Source organism: Colius striatus, chromosome 1, assembly GCF_028858725.1.
Source record: "Colius striatus isolate bColStr4 chromosome 1, bColStr4.1.hap1, whole genome shotgun sequence".
In the NCBI taxonomy this organism is placed as follows: Eukaryota; Metazoa; Chordata; class Aves; order Coliiformes; family Coliidae; genus Colius; species Colius striatus.
In genome coordinates this window covers 206,380,258-206,404,747 of record NC_084759.1, presented here as the reverse complement: position 1 = coordinate 206,404,747, position 24,490 = coordinate 206,380,258, and the positions used below count along the sequence as shown (strand labels likewise).

Below are 24,490 nucleotides of genomic sequence, written 5' to 3'. Positions count from 1 at the left end.
GCCTGGCACAGAAAAGAGCAGCAGAAGTTATCTGAGAGCAGAAGGGAAGATCCCTCAGTGAGAGGTTTAGAGCTCTTCCTGCGCACCAGGGAGTCAGCTCTGGACCACCTGTGTAAGAACTGTCCTGGGGACAACCATTGTGCTGTTAGAGAGATCCCTAATTAACTGGGGAGAGGCAGAACCAAGCCCACACCGTCTGGAAGCTGAAGGCAGATGGATTGACACGAAAAACTGGTCGGAATTTCTCTAGGAGGGAAAGGAGAACAGCGTATTCTGCGTCTGTCGCTGTTTTCAGACCCAGACTGGGTGTCTTCATGCCAAGTGGCGTTTGCTGGAGCTGCTGGGGGCGGTTTGGTGCCGGGTGGGTTCTGCTCATCTCACGTCTGACGTTTCCCTCCCGCAGTTCCGGTACAAGCGGCGTGTGTACACCCAGGCCCTGCTGGACGACAAGCAGTTTGCCAAGCTCCACACAAAGGTGAGGCTGCAGGCTGGCTGGCCAGCTCAGGGCCCCAGCAGCGTGTGCAGTGCTGGTGCTGTGACTGGCCTGTCACACACGGGATTTTTTGGGGTCGCTGTCGCTGGGTTTTGGGGTGCTTCAGCCTTCCCTGCTCGCCAGACTGCGAAGCGCTCACAGGAGAAACGGATGGCACTGGCTGAAGCGCGGGGTGGTTTAGGCTGGGGTGTGAGCTGCAGGACCCCACAGAGCCATGGCAGAGCCCACGCAGGACAGGCTGCACTGCTCATGTGTGCTGGGGCTGGGCTCAGCTTTCTGGAGGGGGAGTGAGGCAGAGGAACACAGGAGAAGCTTTATCCCCACCGTGGTGCACACTGAGGAGCACGGCTCTCCTGCCCCCGGGCACAGGCTGCAGCACACCTCTGCCTTGCAGGGGGCTCCTTGCTTTGTCTCTAACCCATGTGTTTGGGTCATGACTTTGCTGGTAGGAGCCAGATGTGAAGTGGAAGGTGCTCGTGGTCTGCTGCAGCCCCCACACGCCGTGGGCAGTGACCCAGGTCAGCGTTAGTGGTGCAGGCACCGACTGGACGGGCTGTTTGGAGAGCAGGGAGTGTCAGGAATGGTGCTTTTGCCTTGGAAGGAGAGATGTCCCACCAAAAGCTGCCAGGGACACCCCAGATGGCACAGCCATCAGAGATGCTGATGGTGACCAGGCCTCGGTTGGCTGGATGTCCTCTTGTGTTGCTCTGTCCCTGGACAGCTGTGGTGGCCCCATGATGTCACCTTCCCTAAGAAATACAGAGTTTTGGAGAGGTCTGGAACCATCAGAACGTTTCTGCTGCCACTGGTAGTTATGCCTTGAGGTGACAAGTGGCTCCATGGGGCTTTGGTTCCTGGGGGTCAGGGCCAGCAGCACATGGGAAGTGTGAGATGGGAGGAAGGATGGGGACTGGCAGTGTGGTGGCCATGGTACCTCTGAGTGGCTCCCGTGCGCTGTGCAGTGTTTGACCTGCTGGATGGCATGAAGACACCTGCAGCCCACAATCAAGCTCATTTTCTGGGAGAGTCTGTGGAGAAGGTCTGGGGCAGGGAGAGGTGGCATGGAGAAGCTCATGAGGGTGTCCTGTGTGTGCTGGGTGCTGTGCTGGGGAGGCCATGCAGAGGGGCTTTGGGGAGTCTTGTGTAGGAAGGACGTGGGACTGAGCCCAGGGCTCCCTGTGAGCTCCCTTGTTGCTGTGTATCATGAGCTCCCTTGGAACCCTTGTGCAGTGTGACTGCTCCCTGCTGAGGGCTGGGCAGCCTCTGGGCTGTTTTCCTCTGATGAGACTGGCCTGTGGGCAGTGGGGTTCCACAGGGATGTGTTCTGGGGCCAGGCTGATGCCACATCTCCATCAGGCAGCTGGGTGAGGGGATGGAGTGTCCCCTGAGCAAGTGCCCTGATGGCACCAAGCTGGGAGCAGGGGCTGGTTCAGCAGAGCCTGAGCTGCCATTCAGCCAGAGCTGGGCAGGCTGAGAGCTGGGCACAGAGGAGGGAGGTGAGGGAGCCCTGGCCCAGGCTGCCCAGGGAGGGTGTGGAGGCTCCTTCTCAGGAGATTTCCAACCCCAGCTGGACACGTTCCTGTGCCCCCTGAGCCAGGGGCAGCTGCTGGAGCAGGGACTGGGGCTGCAGCAGCTCTGCAGGGCCCTGCACACCCCCACCATGCTGGGATGCTGTGAGACACGTGCCATTGTCTGCATTGTCCCTTCCCAGCTGCTCTCTCCCAACAGCCAGCAGCTCTGAGACACGTGCAGGAGCTGCCCAGGGCTGGGCACTGTGGAGGAGCACATGGAGGTCTTCTGGCCCTGCCCTGACCCACGGGGGCTGCTTTGGGGGCTGGTGGCAGGACAGGACAGGGCTGGGTGGGGGGTCACTGCTGGTGTTGAGCACGCAGTGAGGAGGTGCCTCAGGGCTGGTTTGGGGACGGGTGTCTCTGTCTCACTGCAGGCTCGGGCAGGCAGATGTGTGGGGTCAGCTGGCTGCAGGGGGTTCTGCTTCTGTGCTCCTGGGGTTGGTGTTTGCTGCTGGGAAGGCAGATGTGTGAAGGTGATGTCTCTGTGGTGTGGTGCAGACCATGCAGGTTGCTCCGGGTCTGAGGTTGTTTGCAGCGATGCCTGATCACCTGGGCAGGGAAATACCATTTCTTCTGAGGTGAGGTACTTTCAAGGGTGGTGAAGGATCAGCTTTAGGTCTAACAGGGTGGTGGCACCGCTCCTGAGGCTGTGGCATCCACAAAATCTTGAAGCCTGTGGCTAATGGTCTCATCTGAATGAGAGCAATGTATGAAAACGTTCAGAGTCTGACTTTTAGTGGCAGGAGAAACTACTTGAGTCTTTTAATGACCTTAAAACGTGATTCTTAACTGCCATTAGAGAAGAAAACGAGGGAAAATAAAGATAACTCCTTTGTTTGGGTGCAGCAGACTTGTTCTAAGAAGTGGGGGAACTGTTTTCTTGCGTTGCTGGCAGCAGCAAAGTGACGTGGTGAAATCAGCCTCTCAACCCCAGTCCCTCACCCCCCGTGGGATCTGCAGGCAGTGACATTTCTTAGAGGTGTTTTTCCCACTGAATTGCAGTAGGCCATTTAGAAATGGGAGTGCAAAAAGTGCATGTTAGAAAAGGGCAATCCCATTGTGCTCGTAAATGAGAGTCTTGGCATTTACCAAAATGTCCATAAAGGATGTTGTGCTACCAAGACATGTGAGGTGTTACCACCCTGAAGAGGAAAGAAGCAGCACACTTAAAACCAAGCAGTTATTAGGAGCACACATGCCATTACTGTTGTAGGTGATTGACGTTAGCGTGGAGCCAGAGGTGCTGCCCACAGAACAAGGGTGAGGAAGCGATGAGAAAGCACCAGCTTGGTGGACAACTCCTGTGGCATGTCCACAGTGTGACTGTCAACACCTTCCCTCTTGGCAAGGCGAGAGGGGTGGTGTAGGGGATGGTGGCACTGCTGTGTGGAGCAGTGGGGTGCAGGGGACATCTTCACCTGAGATGCACCTGGGTGAGGGGAGCCAATGCCAGGGCCATGGTGATGCAGGAAGGAGCCAACACAGGTTGTGAAGGACTTGGGGTGGAGGTGGCCCCCTGGAGCTGGATGCAGGAGTGACCGTGTGTGCTGGAGGCAGCGTGTGAAGGGGCTGCACCCACCCGTGGCATGGAGGCCTTGTGCTTCCCTGGGCCAGAGGAGGATTTTCTGTTAACAGAGGTAGAAGGTAATCAAGGCTGGGGCTTGGGGGTTCAGGGCTTGGGGATGGAGAACAGGGTGCTGTCACTGTTTGCTCTTTTGCACTGCCATCAGTGCCATCTGCATCCCTGCTCTACAGCAAGAAACACATCAGACCTCATCAACTGCATCAAAGCTGGGTGCAAATGAGGCCCAGCCTGCCTTTCTGCTGCAGGAGACCTCTCCCTTGTCTGACTTCTCCTTTTCTACCCAAACTAATGAAGGAAGGGCAGGACAGCAGGATCTAATGGCTGAGGGCATGCCAAGGCTGCCCTGGGTGGCTACAGCCCATCTGGCCCACCATCCTCCTCTTGGAATAGCTGACCCAGATTTCAGTGTGAATTTGGAGTGAAACAGAGAGTAAAAGTAAGAAAACTCATGGGTTGAGATAGAGTTTGATGGGTAAAGCAGAAGCTGTGCCTGCACACGAGGTAAAATGAGGAGTTCATGCACTGGCTCCCGTCACAGAGAGCTGCTGAGCCACCCCCAGGACAGCAGGACTCTATCACACAGTGACTGGGGGAGACAAGTGCCATCACTCCAAACATCCTCCCCTTCCTCCACCTTCCCCCAGCTTTATGTGCTGAGCACCATGTCTTGTGGTTTGGGATATCCCTTGGGGTCAGTGGTCCCAGCTGTGTCCCCCCCCAGCAGAAAAGCCTTTGCTGCTGTGCGAGCCCTGCTCAGCAAGAACGAACATCCTCGTGTTATCAGCACAAACCCAAAACACAGCCCCACACCAGCTACTGTGAAGAGCTGTAGCTGTCTCCTGGCCAGAGCTGGTGCCTCCAGCAGCGTGGGGGGTGGAGGTGCCTCCATGGGCTGTGTCCTCCCTGCGAGAGCCCAGCCTTCCCAGCTGTGGGCTGCTGCACCTTGTCCTGCTCTGTGGGGCTGTGCAGGCGCTGGGTACACATCTCTGAGGTGTGTTGGGCACACGTCTCTGGGTGTGTTGTGCCTCAATGGTTTGATGTTTCTGTGGGAATGGATGAGGTGCCTGCTGCTGCCCAGGGCTGCAGGGAGGGAGCAGATCAGTCCTCTCCATCTCCTCCCAAGTCCTGTGACCCTGCAGCAGCCGCCACGCTCCAGAACACGGATGCTTTGTCTTCATTCCAGCTGCTGTTTGGAGCAAACTGGATCCTGAGAAGATTGGTTTTCCCGTGAGATTGCTGGAAGCATCAGTATGTGCTTGGTGTGAAGGGGGGGTTGCCTCTCCAAGCGGGGCCCCAGCACCCAGACCGTGCTGAATAGCGACTGACAGAATGATTTGTCTGCAATGGAATGTGTCGTTTATTTTCCTTCATTTTGAGTCAGGAGAGGGGAAGCTTGTTCCCTCATACCAGTCTCAATCAGCTTCTCTTTTCTGGAGGGTGTTGGTTTTCCTTGCAGGTTGGTGCTGGTGAAGGACAATGGGCTGTGGCACGGCGGCTGCCAGGCACCAGCTGCCTCCGCAGGGAGCAGGGCAGCCTTACCCACAGGAAAGAAGAGCCCAAAGACAGGGATTGCTTCCCAAAGGGTTTCCAGGTCGCAGGTGGGAGATTCAGGAGGTGTGAGCTCAGCTCTGTGGCAGTTTCCTTACAGACCTTGTTGGCCTTGCCGAGGTCAGAGGGGTGCTGCCTGCCCGCAGCCCCTCGGCTCCGGTCCCTGCCCGGGCTCTGCCGCCCGCCGCTGCCTGGGCGAAGGCACCTGGGAAGTGAGAGACTTAAAACACCCCTTAAAAAAGCAAGGTAGAGCCTTTCTCAGAGCTTTCATTTTATTGGAACACGTTTTTGTTGGGTGCTGAAGCTTTTTCCTCCCCAGGGGAAGCTTGCTTCTCTCTGGTTACTTGGGCTGCTCCAACACATCGGTTTGCAGGTCGTAATCTTCAAGCTAAACACGGTGCTTCTGCTCACGGGAAGATCTGCTGCCACTCTTTGTTTAAGCACTTAGATGGCTTTATAGAAACACATTCAGGTTTCTGTTCCTGCATTTAGGAGATGGGATGACCTGCTTCTGCAGGGAGATTGGACTAGATGATCCCTTAAAGGTCCCTTCCAGCCCTACCATTCTGTGATTCTATGCCTTGCCTGTGCTGGCTTAGGAGTTTTGTGTAGCTCTTTTGATTGATATCAAACTGCATTTGGATGAAAGCTGGAATTCAATTAAAACAGAAGCAAAACAGCATTTCCAGTTGTGTCTTTATCACTTGAATAAATGTTGCTTGAAGGTACTGGACAGGGAAGACGAAAAGTAAACTTACCAGCACGTATCTTTTGTGTTTAAGGCTGACTGATCTTTTAAACAAAGGGAGATTTGGTTTGTGTGAGTGGTTCTCATCACAAACTCTCAAAGGTGTTCAAGTGCTAGAAAATAAGCAAGTGCCTAGTGAGACTGCAGAACTGCCTAAGCGTCGGCATCTGCTTAGCTCCCTTGATTTCAGTGAGAGCCTGACATTTGCTCTCTCTCTTCTTGTCTAGTCAGCTTAATACATTTGAAAACCTGGCCCCAAATCCCTCAGGTTCTTAGAATAATGAGATCTCATTCCTTTCCCACCAGGGTTTTATTCATAGACGGGGGAGCAGAACAGGCTGCCTAACTCTCAGTTCTCAGCTCTCCTTTCAGCCTGGAGTGAATCAATCCAAATAATAAGGAAAATATTCAGTGTTTCTGGCTGAATTGAAAGGGGAACCAATCAGACAGGAAAGCTTTTATATGCAGCATGAGCTGAAAAGCTGCCATGGAAGAGTGTAAATACCAGCACTTGCTTCGTGGCTGAAAGTGGGTACAACATGCCCATCAGGGGACGTGGCTGGGACATAGTTGTAGTGTTTGAGTTGATTTCGGATGCCAAGTATGTTTTGCTTCTGATTCCAGATGCAAATGCACCCTTGAGTTGGTGAGTGTTGGCAGAGTGGCCGTTGAGCCAGCACCTTTCTGAACGCTGGTGAGCACAGACGTCCACACCAGCTGCTGCAAACTCAGCTGAGACATGGGCCTTCTGAAGATGGGGGATACCTTCAGTGTCACTGAAACCTTACCCTAGTGCAGACACGAGAGCCAGGATCAAACGGTGACTGCTTTGGCAGCGCTGTGCATGACCATGGCTGCACCCAGCTGGGAATTAGCTCCCCAAGAGCTGTTTGGGAGGTAGCAGTCTGCTTCCTCAGCACAGAAATCCTGAACTTGAGCGAAACAACATCTTTTTCTCTACCTTTGCTGTGGAAAACAGCTGAATTGAACTAATTCCATCCCTCTGTTGGTAAAGAACAAGAAAGTGGGTGCTGTCTGCTCACAGGAGACACTGGGTTGCACTGGAGAGGTGACACGGAGCAGTGAGGGTCAGGGGAGCTGGGGGAGAGGTGACACTGAGCAGTGAGGGTCAGGGGAGCTGGGGGAGAGGTGACACCGAGCAGTGAGGGTCAGGGGAGCTGGGGGAGAGGTGACACCGAGCAGTGAGGGTCAGGGGAGCTGGGGGAGAGGTGACACTGAGCAGTGAGGGTCAGGGGAGCTGGGGGAGAGGTGACACTGAGCAGTGAGGGTCAGGGGAGCTGGGGGAGAGGTGACACGGAGCAGTGAGGGTCAGGGGAGCTGGGGGAGAGGTGACACCGAGCAGTGAGGGTCAGGGGAATGTCTTGCCACCTGGAAAGGCAGCGCTGGTGCTCTGCTGCAGCTGGTACCAGTTTCCCTTTCACTGTGTTTGTGGTAAGAGTGCTGGTGCTGCAGGAATTGTTTTTACTGTGCCTAGGCATTTCCAGCCCCGCTATTGCAGCTGACCCAACTCCTTTCTGCCCTTTGAGAGGTCCGTCCTTGCTCGTGCACCCTGTCCTGCCATTGTGGTGGGTCTGTCCTAGAGGCTCAGCCTGGGCTGGTGCAGTCTCAAGGGATGTGAGGGATCACCCAAGGACAGGCAGAGTGGTCAGGACCAAGGGATTAGCCTTAGCATCTTCCATCCCTGGTGAATCCCTGCTCTTCTTGGCTCTTGCTGCACCATTGTCCCTGAGGCACTAAGGGAAATGAGCCTTTGTGGCTTTGTGCATTATCTCCTGTGGCACTGGGGTCTCTGCACACATGTGCATGTCCCTGCAGCCAGCCAGAGCCAGCAGGTCAGGCAGCAGCACGCTGCAGCGGGGCTGCAGTACTGTGGGGTTTGGCCTGTGCTAAGGAGCAACATTGCAGGGAACAGTGTGGTAAAGTGGGTGTGTAACTTAAAATGCATCACCTGGCTTGTTCATAGCATGGCTTCATGGTGCTGGTCTGAGCACAAACGTGCTCCGTGTTTTAGGCTGCAGACTGACCACACAGACACTGGATATGGTTCAGGTTCACAGCTGGGCATTAGTTTGTATCATCCCCAGAAAGTTTGATCTTGGTGGTATTTTCTGTCTGACTCCTTACCACAATCCCCTCAGCCTGTCAGAGAGATAGCACAGGAGAGCTTGTGGGTCCTGAGATTTGGGGTTTGCAGGCTCCTCTGTAGAATTGGTTCTGAGAGCATAAAGTGTTCCCCCCTAGAAAATACATTTTAGCCAAGTGAAATTGTTATGTGAAATAACATGTGATGGGATTTAGTTCAGGAAGCCTGGGGAAGGAATCAGGAGTGTTTTGGGAAGGAACCAGGAATGGTTTGAGAAGGAATCAGGAACATTTTGGGTCCTCTTTGGTGTTTTCAGAATTGATGTTTTTTCTCTCTTTTCCAACTGGAAATCTCAAGAATGAGATCTGAGGTGAAGCCCAGGGGAATTCATTTCACTTCACTAAAGGAGTAATTTTTCCACGATGAATTAAGGGGAAGTGTTGGAACTTGATCTTTTCCACTGGGTGAACCCAAACACGATGATGGACAGGAGCAAGAGCAGTTCTCAGGCTGCTGGCTGCAGCCTGCCTGGTTGGTCAGAGTTTTCCCAAAGACCTCCCTCAGCTAATTCCAGTGTTTCTGCTGTGTCAGCTGTTTTCTGGAGCCCCTTTCCTGGAGCTGGCTGCTGCAAGACTAGATTAAAATACAACCCCACTTCCCCCCCAAGCTAACCTGCAATCAAAGGTCTGCAAAGCTGAGCTGGAAATGTGTGTGTGATGGGTGTTTTCATGCTGTAGCCTGTCCAAGCGTTGCCTGTCTGCTTGGCAGAGCTGCAGTTTCCAGAAGATTAATGAAATAATGTATTCATCAAGCATGGCTGTTCAAAAGAGAAGAAAAGGGGCCAAAACCAACAATGCAGAAACAATCAGGCAGAGTCAAAGGAGAGTGTTTTGGGCAATCAGTGAGCTCAGGTGAAAACATTCAGTCTTTGGCCAAAGATGGAAACTGACACCAACAGAATGTCTCAGCAGAGAGCGTGGCAGCCGTGCCCACTGTGCCCTGCAGCACTGCTCAGTGCTTGGGTCTTTATTCCTCTGGGAAGAGTATTCCTCTGGGAATGCTCTCCTTGCCTCAGTGTCTGGAGGGTGCTGCCTGGGCTCTCCTGAATGGGAATCTTCCTCTGGTGGCTCGTTTCACACAGGGCTGTTAACACCGTGTTGTGTGTTTTCCTGGGGTGTCGTGGCTGCAGGCAAACCTGAAGAAGTTCATGGAGTACGTGCAGATGCTGAACGTGGAGAAGGTCTGCAGGCTGCTGGAGAAGGGACTGGACCCCAACTTCCATGACCCAGACACCGGAGGTGAGGCTGGATCCCAGAGAGGGGAGGGGGACAGAAGGTGCCCAGGGACATGGTGGGAATATGGGGGAGAGGCTGTTTTTGAGAGGCTGTAGCAGATGATACACGGTCTGAGATGTAAGGTTTAGGGCAGAGGGATGTAAGTTGGATTTCTCAGTAGTGTGTCTTGTGATGCTTGGGAGCATGAAGTCACTGAAGGCTCTTGAGGGAAGATGGAGAAGGGGTGTGTGAAAGAGACAGACTGGGAATTGGGCATCAAACGAAAGAGTTGTGGGGCTTACACACCTCTCAGTGGGATCCTGGGGAGGATGGGGCTGACTCTGGCACTGTCAGGTTGGGCAGATGTGAATGGCTGCCCGAGGAGCTCTTCATGAAGCAGTCAGAAGGTTTAAGAAGTATTTTGGGGATGAAGAAGATAAAATCTTGGCCTCTGGTTTCCTTCATTTTCTCTTCTTCCTTGTGGGTTTTATGTTTTCCTTCCTGTGTAAGCAAAATGCCCCCCAGAGCAGTCTGTGTGCCAGGGCACTGGCTGTGGGCTTCTCTGCAGGCTCCTCACTGTGACAAGTGAGAATCAGGCTCCACCAAGTCTTCCCTGCTGATGGGGCAGCCAGGGAGCACCTCTCCCCATTTCCCCTCCTGTGAAGTCTTGTAGTCTTGTTCTGACAGAGGAGTTGCTGCTTTTGTTGTTCCTATTTTGAAGTAATGCAGCTTACTGGCATTTGTTACAGAGCTGAACTTGTGCATGTGAGCCCTGGGTCCATTGCAGAGCTGGAATTGTGTATATGAACCCTGGGTCCATTGCAGAGCTGGACTTGTGCATGTGAGCCCTGGGTCCATGACAGAGCTGGAGTTGTGCATGTGAGCCCTGGGTCCATTGCAGAGCTGGACTTGTGCATGTGAGCCCTGGGTCCATTGCAGAGCTGGACTTGTGTGTGTGAGCCCTGGGTCCATTGCAGAGCTGGACTTGTGCATGTGAGCCCTGGGTCCATTGCAGAGCTGGACTTGTGTATGTGAGCCCTGGGTCCATTGCAGAGCTGGACTTGTGTATGTGAGCCCTGGGCCCATGATGGAGCTGGAGTTGTGCATGTGAGCCCTGGGTCCATTGCAGAGCTGGACTTGTGTGTGTGAGCCCTGGGTCCATTGCAGAGCTGGACTTGTGTGTGTGAGCCCTGGGTCCATTGCAGAGCTGGAGTTGTGCATGTGAGCCCTGGGTCCATTGCAGAGCTGGACTTGTGTGTGTGAGCCCTGGGTCCATTGCAGAGCTGGACTTGTGCATGTGAGCCCTGAGTCCATTGCAGAGCTGGACTTGTGCATGTGAGCCCTGGGCCCATGACGGAGCTGGAGTTGTGCATGTGAGCCCTGGGCCCATGACAGAGCTGGAGTTGTGCATGTGAGCCCTGGGCCCACTGTGGAGCTGGACTTGTGTGTGTGAGCCCTGGGTCCATTGCAGAGCTGGACTTGTGTGTGTGAGCCCTGGGTCCATTGCAGAGCTGGACTTGTGCATGTGAGCCCTGGGTCCATGACAGAGCTGGACTTGTGCATGTGAGCCCTGGGTCCATTGCAGAGCTGGACTTGTGTGTGTGAGCCCTGGGTCCATTGCAGAGCTGGAGTTGTGCATGTGAGCCCTGGGCCCATTGCAGAGCTGGACTTGTGCATGTGAGCCCTGGGCCCATTGCAGAGCTGGAGTTGTGCATGTGAGCCCTGGGCCCATTTCCAACCCATGAGCAGATTGCAATCTGATGATTAACTTTCTGTGTTTCTGGTTTGGTTGAACGGTTTTCCAGGTTGTTTCTGGAACACTGGCTGCCTCTGCACTGGCAAATTTAGTGTGTCCAGGCCATTTGTCAGTGCTGAGATCAGGTGGCAGAGTGTGGTGTCGTTCACACCATTAACCTCGCTTTTCCTCTCAGGTCATGTCTGTCAGCTGCCCTTTGGGAACAGCCTCTGCCAGCTCCTGAACCAGAGAGGGGGAGCTGGTGCAGCCAAACTTCATCAAGAACCATTTGAATGGTGCCATTTGAGTGTTTATACTGTTTAATTTACTGGTGTAGCCACTCTGCTTGAACCTGCCAGAGTGTCCAGCAATCCCTGTCTGCCCTGGAGAGTGTCCAAACAGCTCAGCTCCACGTGCTTGTAATTTGTGCCCAAGACCTTACAAGCATTTTGTAAGGAAACTCCTCCACCCTTCTACAGCAGAGTCAGCTTTCCAGAGTATGTGGTATTGCAGAGCACAATGTGCTGCTTGAAGAGGTACAATGAGAGCTTTGGATCTGATAGAGTTTGAACCCAGGTATGACTTCATGGAAGGGTAGGAGCTCGTAGGAGCAGACTCTTGGGTACTGAAAAGAGTGTGTTAAATATAAAGGGGAAGGAAGGAAGGAAGGAAGGAAGGAAGGAAGGAAGGAAGGAAGGAAGGAAGGAAGGAAGGAAGGAAGGAAGGAAGGACAGACAGACACCTGACGCAAAGAGTCATTTGGATCCAGATCAGAACCAAAGGCAAAACCAGACTGGATTCCATGAGATGTGAAAATAGACTGTTGGAGCACAGGGAGTCTTGGACAGCTCACTTGTCCTAATGCTTGTGCAAAAACAATTACTGCTTGCTTTACAATCTGTTTTGTGAACACGAATGAGTGACATAAAACTGCTGCTCAGTGCTCAGGGGCTCCTGCAATTGCAGACCAGATGGAGCTATTGTGCCATCTGACCTGACCTTCTGCATCTCACAGGATGCTCTTCATCTTCTGTGTGTGTGTGTGTGTGTGTGTGTGTGCTTCAGCTTCCACAGCAGTCTTTATCTTCTAGATTAGAGAGCACTTAGAACCTGGATATGTCTTCACATGGAGGTATTTATGCCTGGTAATTAAGTCACTCAGTCTTCCTTTCCTTAATTAAAGGGAGGCCAAACTCTTCCCATTTTCCATTTGAAGATATTGTCTCTGCTTTTCCTGTCATTTCCGTGACTCACACGTCACTGCTCCGTTTTCCAGAGGTTTTTCAGAGCGTGGGTAGCTGACAGGCTGCTGCACCAGACAGCCTGCTGCCTGCCTGCACCACTGCTCACGGGCAGCTGCAGCTCTGCCTGCGGCTCCCCGGCCTCCTGAGCTGCAACTGGGAGAAGGTCTCTGGGATGGGACCCCTATGTCCTGCTAGATGGAGGTGCTGGGGGATTTCTCTTCCTGTTCCTCCTATTGCACCGTGTCCTACCACAGCCTTAGCCCAGGGGTCACTTGGCCTGTGTTGGCTGAACAAAGTGGAGCCACCAAGCAGTTCCTCGCTTGAGAGCTTTGTCTTGGGGAGGTTGTGTTCCTTCCCGTTGTGGTCTCACACAGAGGGTGGGAGGGTGCTGCTCCCCCAGCAGCACGTTGGGCAGAGGGGGCAGGAGCACTGGACAGAGCTGTGCTTGCAGGGAGCAGCCTCTGCAGCCCCAGGGCAGCATCTCCTCTGCCCTGGCTGCCACCTCAAAGGCATCCTGAGGGGTTTCCACCTCTGCTGTTCCTAGTCTGGGCTTGCCCAGTCCTGATTGCTCCTAGCACTCTTCCAAGCCTTGTGGCTTCTCCAAATCTGATCAGAGGTTTGCTTTACTTCTGGATAATGGATGAGGATCTAGAATTGAGTGCAACACCCTGAGAAGCCTCCTCAGCACCTACATGGCCAGGCACCGTCTCCAGAGACAGCCCTGGCTGCTGCTCTTCAGCTGGATCTCTGTTTGTTTGGAACATACCTCACTGATGTTTTGTGCCACTCCTTTTTAATGCCATGCAGCACTCAGCCAAGCATGAGTCTTACATCAATACAGCTCTCTGCATCAATCAGGCTTGTAATTTACTGAGGAAAGGAATTTTGTTGGAGCAGGAAGGCCTGTTTACTGTAGAGCTGGGTTGGGCAATATTGATAACAGAGGTATTCATTAATACCGTGTCAATTAGATTCCAGATCCATTTCCCAGCATTTTATCAGGATCAGTGGGTTTGTTCTGACTCAAGAGTTTCATGGATCGTTTCACTTGCTCCTTGTTTGAACTTTGGCCTGGCACTGCTTGCCTTCTGCTCTTTCTGAATGTCCTCCCAGGATTGCAGAATGTATTAAAGGAGGATCTTCGGGGGGAAGGTGAGAGGGAGGGTGACACGCAGCATTCACTAGATGTGAACTGTTTGTTCCATCTTTTAGCTCCTGCTGAAAATCCTTATTTGGTAATGGAAAGGGAGATAATGTGTTTCCACAGCAGCAAAGTGAGAAAGAAATGGTTTGTCGTTTTTCTGCCTGTATTTATTAGCAATGATCAACTGTCAGCTCGTGCCTGGCTTGCAGAGGGGCTGGGAAGTCATTGCAGTGTTACCACATCAGCAGCAGCAGCAAACCCCCTCCGATAGTCCCTTCCCAGGCCAAGGGTGTGTTTCTGTACTCCTGTGCTGTTTGTTCTTGCTGTTAATCCTCTAACTTTCGGTTCCTATCGGCCTCTGTTTCATCGTCCCCTGCTGTTGGAGGTGTCTCTAACTGCTGCTGTCACCTCACTGCTGGCCCGCGAGGGGCATGTGGCTGTGCTTCTCCTCTTGCATTCATAGAGCTGTAGTTCTGGCTCACACAGAAATTGTTCTTCAAGACCTTCTGGTCTGTTACTTCCCAGTTTTAAACCTCCCACATTTCCTCAATCTGCCTTCTCTTGGTTTATTCCCTTAGGAGGCATCAAATACTCACCTGGGTAGTTGGGGCTTTCTTACTTGCACATCATCCCACCTGAACAGGCAGCAGTCAAGTATTGAGCAGATCTCAGGATCTGAGATCCAAAGCAGAACTCCTTTCTGTTGGAGTGCAACAGTATCTAGAGGAAAGTGACCAGTTTTCTCCTTGTTTAGAGAATGAAGCAGGATTTTGTTGTTACTGGATGGGCCATCCAGCATTCTCCTTCCAGCTGAGGTTGCCCTGATAGTGCCAGTGTGAATTGATACAACCTGGAGAGAAACACTTAGAAGTTAAAGCATTTTTTGTTTTAGTTAGTGGGCTGCAACAAAATCTTGTGAAGCACCTTTTACCTTATGAGCTCAGGGGCTAATCCACACATGTTCAGAGTCAGTGTGAGAGATGATGGGGTTTTAGTGTAAACTCTCCCTGGTCCTTCTTGCCCACTCAGTGCTTTCTCCATGCAAGCAGGCACCCCTAATGGTCTCAAGTGGTGTCATTGTCTGTAGATTTCACTGCTGACAATTGTATCACAAGTCTCATTACCAGTAAAGGCAGTGCCCATCCTGCTGCTTGTTACCCAGCCTCTTATCAGTTTGCAGTGAGCAAAGGGGAAGGAAAAAAAGGCTCCTCACAGTCTTTGTCAAAAGGGTTTAATTGCTTCTGACATGGTGCATTTGTGTTGTGTGTCCTCTTTGGAGTCACTCTGCTGATGTTCTTAGCTTCATGTCTTCCTAATAGCTCTCCCTATGTCTCAGCCAAGACCATGATGTCACCTCTTGGTGAGGTGCATCTCCCTGAGCATCCTCCAGCATGGGCTGCTGGTCCCCAAACCCATTCATGGATTTGCTCCCATCATGTGTCTGGTGAGTCACTTCCAGGGGTTTCTGACAGATGCCTTTACTTGCTTGTTAGGACCAAAGGGATCTCTGGGGTGAGTTTGTGGACTTGTCTGTCCTTCAGCTTTCCTTCCATGCCTTCACGCCCCATTGCTTGCAGATTTCTGCCCTTTAATTTCACAGGCTCATCCAGCACCAAAGGAGGATTGTGAGCTCTCCTCAGCTTGTGTGTTCAGACATAGAATCACAGAATCATTATGGTTGGAAAAGACCTTTAAGATCATCATCTGCAACCCCTCACCTCACGCTGCCAGGCCCATCACTAAACCATCCCCCTCAGCACCTCCTCTATGTGTCTTTTAAATATCTCCAGGGATGGGGACTCCCCCATCTCCCTGGGCACGTGTGAGCGTGAGTGCAGCTGCTTGGTTCCCATTCCCTTGGTTCCATTCCCAGTTTGTGGTGAGGGGCACCCAGACACTGGTTGGCTCTGGGGCTGGGGCTGGTCACCTGCCCTGGGCACTTTGCTCTGGGGAGTCTCAGCCATCAGCATGGGGCTGGCAGGAGAGCCAAGGAAAGACAAGTAAATTAGAAGGCATTTGTCTTTTTCAAAGCCTATGTCACTTCTGACCATAATATTAATGAATAGGGAGTTGGGCTGGGAAGGAAACCCATCTGAACCTCCCTTCTCCGTCCCATTCTGAGGTACCCTTTTGCTTTGGACACGGGTGTTTCTGTAGTAACTGCTTGCTCCTCCCAGCCAGGTTCCTCTCAGAGGTGCTGATCATGGGCAGAACTCCTGCTCTTTTGCCTGCCTGTGTGCTCTGCTCTCCTGCTTTCTCTGTCTCCACCCTGCAGATCCTTCTCCTTGGGCTGCCCCAAGGGCTGGCTCCTGAGTCTGCCCAGTTATCCTCCCACAAGTGTTCATATTTCAGATGTTGCACAATGGTGCAATGTGTGCTTCCAGTCCATCTCTTTCCCTGGTCACCAGCTCACACTTGATATGCAGGACTGGTCCTTCCCCTCTGTAGAAAGCAAAGCAGAGGGTGTCCAGCTTGGCATAGCTCTTGTGCAGCTGGAATAACCCATGCCATATTTCCCATGACACTCCTCTTTGGCTGGCCTGTTTTGAATGGGCTTGTTCACTAAACTAGAATCGCCTGAAATGCTGGGTGAAAGATGAGGAGGAGGCAGGCAGCCTGTGTGGCAGAGTACCAGGGCAGCAGCATGGACTGTCAGGACAGTATCAGCGCTCAGTGATGCTGGTGCCCTTTGGTGCTGCGTGTGTGCAGTGCCATGGTACTGCTGTGCTGGCTCTGCCTTGTCCAGCCCTGGGGAAGGGCAAGGAGCTCTGGTTTCTGTGGTCTCCAGTATCTGAGGATGCCAGGGGGGGAAATGCTGTCAGTTGCCTTGCTGGTGGGACCTTTAACGAGGATTCTTCCAGCCAGAGTCTCCAGAGGACAGGAGCCCTGCTGCAACATGGTCATCTCTAGCTCTGAGTGTTGTTTCATCACCTGTAGGGCTTCTTTGGACATACCCAGCCGACACACTGCTGTGGGAGGTGTTGTGTGTGGTGGTACTGATGAGGTGGGGCTCGGGCAATGAGCACAGAGCAGTTCCCATCCAGGAGAAGTTTCTGGGGTTTATCACAGACTGCTGGTTCCCACAGGGCTCCCTTTTGTTAAATGAGTTATCTCAAGCACCTAATTATGCAACTAACCCACATCTGGAGGGGAAAAAAAGTGTCTGAAAAATGTCAGTGAAAGCTCCTGTGCAGAGATGAGCAGGTACAGTGGGATGGAGGCCTCTCAGGTGCAGGGGCTGACGGGCTCTGGGGGAAGGCTGGAGGAGCCAAGCTCTTCACCCAGCACAATGGCAGTTGGATGAGGATGTTTTAACAAGCCTGCAGAGTGTTCCCATGTACAATTGCACTGGTGTAATTCATGGTGTGAATTCTAAAGGCTGCACAAAGCTGTGTAGACAGTTATTTTAATGTGAATATCTTCTCCCAACAGTTGGTTTGGAATAGGCTTGACAAAGAGCTCTTTTCTCAGAATGAATATATTTGGGGTGTTTTTCTTTAGTTCAGCTTTTTTTTCCCTTCTTTTTTGAAAGTAAGCATCTGTACCATGGCAGTGCATATGGATGGAGCCTTAGGTTAGAGCTCTGTGTGCAAACCCATGAGGAGAAGCAAGATGAGAAAGGACACTTGCCTCTCCACCTCCTGATAAAGGTCCTGGTGTTACTTGTGCTGCCTAGTTTGTGATGCTGATCATTACACAGAGTCAGCAGTGGTGTGCTCAGTGTTCAAATCCCCACAGCAGCACAGTCCTGCATCTTTGTGGTGTCTGACCCCTTCAGCCAGAAGCATCTCCCTGTTTCCTATCAATGCTTTTTGCTGCTGTTAAGAGCCCAGTGCATTTTGTCTGAACCTCAGGGTATTGCACAAAGAGAAAGCAAAAGCAAATGCTTCTTCTCAGGTGATTTGTATTCTGCTGCAGGTTTTTGTGCTGCCCTTTGTGGGAGCACGTTGAGCAGTGTGATTGACACGAGTCAGTTCTGATCCTTTCCTTGTACCATCTTGTCCTGGGAGAAAATAAACATCAATATATGCAGGATAGCACTTTGCATTGGTGAGTGCTAAAGTGAAAATGCAACTGTTCTGTGTCCTTCCTGGTCTCTCTTTATGTGAGCTGAGCCAAGGCTGAGAGATGCATGGATGGATGGGAGCATGGATGGGTGGATGGATGGATGGATGGAAAAGTATTTTGTCTTGTAGTTTCATAGTCAAGGGGCTTGACCAAGTCTCAGTCTGCAACTCAGGGAGTCTGCTAAAATGAGTGCTTGCAGTCCCCAAGGTTAATCAACAGAGGAGACTAATGACTTGCCTAAACTGGGAAGGACACTGGAACTTGCCAGATGCAGGAAGCCTGAGAATGGAGCGAGTTGCTGAGGAGGAAGCCAGTGAGGTCTTGTTGCAGGACAGGGTCTGCTTGCCACTCCCTCTTGGAAGCAGAGAAAGGGTGTAGAGAGAAAAGAGAGAATCAGTTTAATCCTTAGTATCCTCTTCCAGAGTGAGGAAGGCCCTTGGTCATTTGGGCTTGGATTCTGCCAAGGCAAAGCTAGTGCCAGAACTGGCTTCTGTGCCTGCAGTTCTGCACAGAACCTGGCTGGGGTTGCAGGAGCTGCCTTCTCCATTATGTTTGTTCTTGGAGCTTCCTTGCAGGCTGTGGGGAAGCCTTCCTGTTGAAGCACAGAAGCCTTGTGTGTGATTATTGCATGCAAACCCGCCTGTGAATCTACAGGTGCCTGGGAATTGCCCCCTGAGACCCCATGTTCCTTTCACCTGGCCAGGGAGGTGCCCATGGCAAAGCCCCATGGCGTGGAGGCCAGCAGTGTTGTGACTTGCTCTCCAAGATGAGGAATAATGCTGTGAATGTGGTTTGTCTTCCTCTGGGAAGCCAGGAGCTGTTGTAGACCAGGCTGCTGAGTGCTGCCTGTGTGCAGGAAGGATTGCTGCTTGGCATCCCTGCCTCCTGGCCAGACAGTCAGCACAGGAGTCACCTTTCTGCCACTGAGTCCAGCAGAAGTGTGCCAGGAGACACTTAGGGATGAAGGCACAGACTGAGCTGCCTGGCAAGCAGAGGCAGAAGAGCTTGTAACTTGTCCCCACGGGGCTGGAGGCTTGGCAAAGCACTGTTTGCCCACAAAGGCTGTGGGGCAAGGAAGTTTCCTGCCTCTCTGAATGCCAGGTCAGATGATGATGTGTCCACTGTTGAACCCTGGACTAACAGTGCCTTTGCTGCAGCCCTGCAGCCTGTAGTGGTATTTGAGCCCAACAGCCAGAGCAGAGCCCGTTACCAGTGCTAAATCCTCCTCTGGCACTCCACCTCCTGAAGGGCAGCAGGGCCCCAAAGTTCCATAACTGTTCTCTGGTTAGGACCTATCCCTCATTGCAGCATCTCCAAGAACCTTTCTCAGGAACTTTTTGAGCGTCCTCGCCCCAAGTCCTCCTGAAGCTCCTCTCCATCTTTGCCAGGGCTCACAGACGTGGGGATGGGGTAAAACCTGCAACTAAAGAGGATACAAACACAGGGAGGAAACACTCTCTTTCCAAAAGGTCTTTTAGTTTTCTTTCCTGCTGTTCTGAGTCTCCTTTAAGGACGTTGTACTGTGCATGGAGAGAGAAAAGGCCACTTCACTGCCAAGCCAAGCCTCCCCTGTCCCAGATGCTTTGAGAACCTCAGTCTTTCCTTGGCTGGGAATACTTGTACTGAATTTTTAACCTGAAGCTTTCAGGTTTGTCAGTAAATTGATGGCACGATGGGCAGATGCCCAACTAAGATTTCAAAGGCAGAAATAAATAAATGATGGTGTTTCCAGTGCTTGGTATTTAGCTTGATATGCAGAAAAAAAGCTGCAGTGCTTAAGTGCTGTTCTTAACTTGTCAGCCGTCCCTTACAGAGTCACTGTAGTAAATCTACTGTCTTTTTAAGGAGAGCAGCACTGCTATTAGCAATGCTCTTTTATCCACTGTGTCTCTAGGGATGAATATGCAAAGAGGCTCTTTTCTTTGTGGCCAGGTCTTCAGCAGCTTGAGTAACTGCAAACACGTTTGTTCTTCCTTGTGCAAAAGTGGAGGGGGGAAACCCAAACAAACCCAAGCACTTGAGGTTCTAGAGATTCAGCCCTTCAGCAGCTAAAGGTTTCTGTTTCACCCTCTCCTGTGCAACACAAGTGTTTCCTTCATCTCCATCTGAAGGCAGCTGGTAGCTGCTCTGCTGATTTTTGAGAATGACTGTCTCAAAGACTTGGCAGGATAGATCCTTAATAAAGGTGATTCATTCTGAGCTTCTGTAACCCTTTTCTTCTACCTCTCTTGACCAGGGAAGAAATATCCCTGCAGGAACTATTTGTGGGTCATTATCCATGATCCTGTTCACAGGGAAATTGTCTTATCTGCAGCTGCTTTCCAGAAAGCAGAGGTGTCTCCCTGCTCACAGCTGTTTCTGTTAAAGCAGCCGTATAACCCTGCCCGAGGTTTAAATTCTAGTGGTTCAGAAGGGGATGTATCTTTGTGTAGGTGGGAAGGATGATGCTCATTTGCCCAGTTCATCTGGGCCACCAAAATACCTGCCCTTACTCTGGGTTTCTCGTTGCAGTATGTGCTGTTCTCCTCCTCCCAGGGCACGCAGCAGCCACACATCAGGACTTGTCATCCAAGTCACTCCTGTTAGGAGGGAAAGGTTTCTCTTCTGCTGCTGTTAGCACAACCCATTTGTATCTCTAACATCAGTGCTGTGTTTGCTGGAGGCGTGTGTGGGTTTGCAGCCTGCTCACACCAGGGCACCCTCACGCCTGGGCTCTGCAGTTCCCTGTGCATGGACAGCGTGTATGGAGAGAGCCCCAGAGCAACCTGCGCTTCCCTGCTTGTAGGAATGTTCTTCTGCAGGGTTAAGTGCAGTTAATGGACTTGGAGTAGCTCTGGCTGCCCTGTTAAATGTGCTTTCTGCTGCCATGCTCACAGCAGAGCCAACGGGAAGGTGCAGCCACGTCCCAGCCTCCTCACTGCTCGGCATCTTCATTTACGCTGCTTTTGGGAGTGCTGTTCAGCAGCGCTGAGGCAGCTGAAGCACGGCATGTGTTCCCCTTCCCCTGCCTCTGCTGGGGTGAGAGGCCAGAGAAGAGCCACATCCTAAACTGCTGCAGCCCAATTTGCCATCCTTCACGTTTCAGTGCTGCGGGAAGATTTGTCCCTCTTTGAAAGGGATTAAACGAAACATCTCACAGTCGCTTCCTGGAGCTGCGTTTGAAAGGACGGAAAAAAGTACTGGAGAAGTTACTGTTGTTCTAAAATTAGACCCAAGTCTTGAGTGATAGCTTAGCATGTAAGAAAGAGAAAGGCAGTCCTCGCTATTTAGCACAGGGTGGCAACTGGGGAACAGCAGGAGAAGGGGAAGAAATCATTCCGTGGACAAAGAAGAGTTCCTGGCTGTGCAGCTGCACAGACTGTGGCCCCAATTCGATGTGAGGACAAATAGCTGCAGGAATAAGTAATTGGGGAGAAGTACCTGTTGTGCATGACAGTGCTTTGTCAACCCTCTTCCTGCTGTTAGGAAAGAACCCTCTCCCAGGGTGTGGGGAGCTTGCTCCGCTCCTGCTTCGGCTGTGCTGTCTCCAGGCTGCCTGCTAGCTGTGGCACAAAGCAGCCCGGGTACACGTGTCCAGCTACCTGATGAACAGCCTGAATAACACACACTCATTTATGGTGCCTTTTCTGCTGCTGTCACTCTTCCAGTAGCTGAAAGTTAGAGCTGGGAGTGTTTTGGGCAGCAGCCGTGCGAGCTGAGAGGGAGGAAGCCCTGGGTGGCTGCGGCAGCCTGTGCTTTGCAAACTAGTGGCATCTGTTTGACTCGAATGTGCAGCTGGAGGTTAATGACAAACACATTCAGCTGAAATTGGAGGTGAAATGTCACCTTGTAGTGTCTCCACCTGGAAGCGCTGCCACAAGGTTCTGCTTCAGGTGGGATGTGTCCCAGGCGGGTGTTTCTCTGTCCTGCAGCTCTGCACAGGAGCGCTGTGGGATGTGTCCCAGGCAGGTGTTTGTCTGTCCTGCAGCTCTGCACAGGAGCACTGTGGGATGTGTCCCAGGCAGGTGTTTGTCTGTCCTGCAGCTCTGCACAGGAGCACTGTGGGATGTGTCCCAGGCAGGTGTTTGTCTGTCCTGCAGCTCTGCACAGGAGCGCTGTGGGATGTGTCCCAGGGGTGTTTCTCTGTCCTGCAGCTCTGCACAGGAATGCTGTGGGATGTGTCCCAGGGGTGTTTCTCTGTCCTGCAGCTCTGCACAGGAGCACTGTGGGATGTGTCCCAGGCAGGTGTTTGTCTGTCCTGCAGCTCTGCACAGGAATGCTGTGGGATGTGTCCCAGGCGGGTGTTTGTCTGTCCTGCAGCTCTGCACAGGAATGCTGTGGGATGTGTCCCAGGCAGGTGTTTGTCTGTCCTGCAGCTCTGCACAGGAATGCTGTGGGATGTGTCCCAGGGGTGTTTCTCTGTCCTGCAGCTCTGCACAGGAATGCTGTGGGATGTGTCCCAGGGGTGTTTCTCTGTCCTGCAGCTCTGCACAGGAATGCTGTGGGATGTGTCCCAGGCGGGTGTTTGTCTGTCCTGCAGCTCTGCACAGGAATGCTGTGGGATGTGTCCCAGGGGTGTTTCTCTGTCCTGCAGCTCTGCACAGGAATGCTGTGGGATGTGTCCCAGGGGTGTTTCTCTGTCCTGCAGCTCTGCACAGGAATGCTGTGGGATGTGTCCCAGGGGTGTTTCTCTGTCCTGCAGCTCTGCACAGGAATGCTGTGGGATGTGTCCCAGGGGTGTTTCTCTGTCCTGCAGCTCTGCACAGGAATGCTGTGGGATGTGTCCCAGGGGTGTTTCTCTGTCCTGCAGCTCTGCACAGGAATGCTGTGGGATGTGTCCCAGGGGTGTTTCTCTGTCCTGCAGCTCTGCACAGGAATGCTGTGGGATGTGTCCCAGGGGTGTTTCTCTGTCCTGCAGCTCTGCACAGGAGCGCTGTGGGATGTGTCCCAGGGGTGTTTGTCTGTCCTGCAGCTCTGCACAGGAGCGCTGTGGGATGTGTCCCAGGGGTGTTTCTCTGTCCTGCAGCTCTGCACAGGAATGCTGTGGGATGTGTCCCAGGGGTGTTTCTCTGTCCTACAGCTCTGCACAGGAATGCTGTGGGATGTGTCCCAGGGGTGTTTCTCTGTCCTGCAGCTCTGCACAGGAGCACTGTGGGATGTGTCCCAGGGGTGTTTCTCTGTCCTGCAGCTCTGCACAGGAGCACTGTGGGATGTGTCCCAGGGGTGTTTCTCTGTCCTGCAGCTCTGCACAGGAGCGCTGTGGGATGTGTCCCAGGGGGGTTTCTCTGTCCTGCAGCTCTGCACAGGAGCGCTGTGGGATGTGTCCCAGGGGTGTTTCTCTGTCCTGCAGCTCTGCACAGGAATGCTGTGGGATGTGTCCCAGGGGTGTTTCTCTGTCCTGCAGCTCTGCACAGGAATGCTGTGGGATGTGTCCCAGGGGTGTTTCTCTGTCCTGCAGCTCTGCACAGGAGCGCTGTGGGATGTGTCCCAGGGGTGTTTCTCTGTCCTACAGCTCTGCACAGGAATGCTGTGGGATGTGTCCCAGGGGTGTTTGTCTGTCCTGCAGCTCTGCACAGGAATGCTGTGGGATGTGTCCCAGGGGTGTTTCTCTGTCCTGCAGCTCTGCACAGGAATGCTGTGGGATGTGTCCCAGGGGTGTTTCTCTGTCCTACAGCTCTGCACAGGAGCACTGTGGGATGTGTCCCAGGGGTGTTTCTCTGTCCTGCAGCTCTGCACAGGAGCGCTGTGGGATGTGTCCCAGGGGTGTTTCTCTGTCCTGCAGCTCTGCACAGGAGCACTGTGGGATGTGTCCCAGGCAGGTGTTTGTCTGTCCTGCAGCTCTGCACAGGAATGCTGTGGGATGTGTCCCAGGGGTGTTTCTCTGTCCTGCAGCTCTGCACAGGAATGCTGTGGGATGTGTCCCAGGCGGGTGTTTCTCTGTCCTGCAGCTCTGCACAGGAATGCTGTGGGATGTGTCCCAGGCGGGTGTTTCTCTGTCCTGCAGCTCTGCACAGGAGCGCTGTGGGATGTGTCCCAGGGGTGTTTCTCTGTCCTGCAGCTCTGCACAGGAATGCTGTGGGATGTGTCCCAGGGGTGTTTCTCTGTCCTGCAGCTCTGCACAGGAGCGCTGTGGGATGTGTCCCAGGGGTGTTTCTCTGTCCTGCAGCTCTGCACAGGAATGCTGTGGGATGTGTCCCAGGGGTGTTTCTCTGTCCTACAGCTCTGCACAGGAGCACTGTGGGATGTGTCCCAGGGGTGTTTCTCTGTCCTGCAGCTCTGCACAGGAGCGCTGTGGGATGTGTCCCAGGGGTGTTTCTCTGTCCTGCAGCTCTGCACAGGAGCACTGTGGGATGTGTCCCAGGCAGGTGTTTGTCTGTCCTGCAGCTCTGCACAGGAGCGCTGTGGGATGTGTCCCAGGGGTGTTTCTCTGTCCTGCAGCTCTGCACAGGAGCACTGTGGGATGTGTCCCAGGCAGGTGTTTGTCTGTCCTGCAGCTCTGCACAGGAATGCTGTGGGATGTGTCCCAGGGGTGTTTCTCTGTCCTGCAGCTCTGCACAGGAGCACTGTGGGATGTGTCCCAGGCAGGTGTTTGTCTGTCCTGCAGCTCTGCACAGGAATGCTGTGGGATGTGTCCCAGGGGTGTTTCTCTGTCCTGCAGCTCTGCACAGGAGCACTGTGGGATGTGTCCCAGGCGGGTGTTTCTCTGTCCTGCAGCTCTGCACAGGAATGCTGTGGGATGTGTCCCAGGGGTGTTTCTCTGTCCTGCAGCTCTGCACAGGAGCGCTGTGGGATGTGTCCCAGGGGTGTTTCTCTGTCCTGCAGCTCTGCACAGGAATGCTGTGGGATGTGTCCCAGGGGTGTTTCTCTGTCCTGCAGCTCTGCACAGGAGCGCTGTGGGATGTGTCCCAGGGGTGTTTCTCTGTCCTACAGCTCTGCACAGGAATGCTGTGGGATGTGTCCCAGGGGTGTTTCTCTGTCCTACAGCTCTGCACAGGAA

The 24,490-nt window shown here is 52.9% G+C and overlaps 1 protein-coding gene across 8 annotated transcripts in view; it reads left to right on the top strand.

Moving 5' to 3' along the window:
• SHANK3 (SH3 and multiple ankyrin repeat domains 3) overlaps positions 1-24,490 on the top strand; it is a 364,468-nt gene that overhangs the window by 62,236 nt on the left and 277,742 nt on the right. For all 8 annotated transcript variants that reach the window (XM_062020288.1, XM_062020289.1, XM_062020290.1 and 5 more), the window contains exons 5-6: positions 404-475; positions 9,239-9,347. In XM_062020288.1, the coding sequence (XP_061876272.1) occupies positions 404-475; positions 9,239-9,347 (181 nt within the window). The remainder of the gene's footprint in view (positions 1-403; positions 476-9,238; positions 9,348-24,490) is intronic.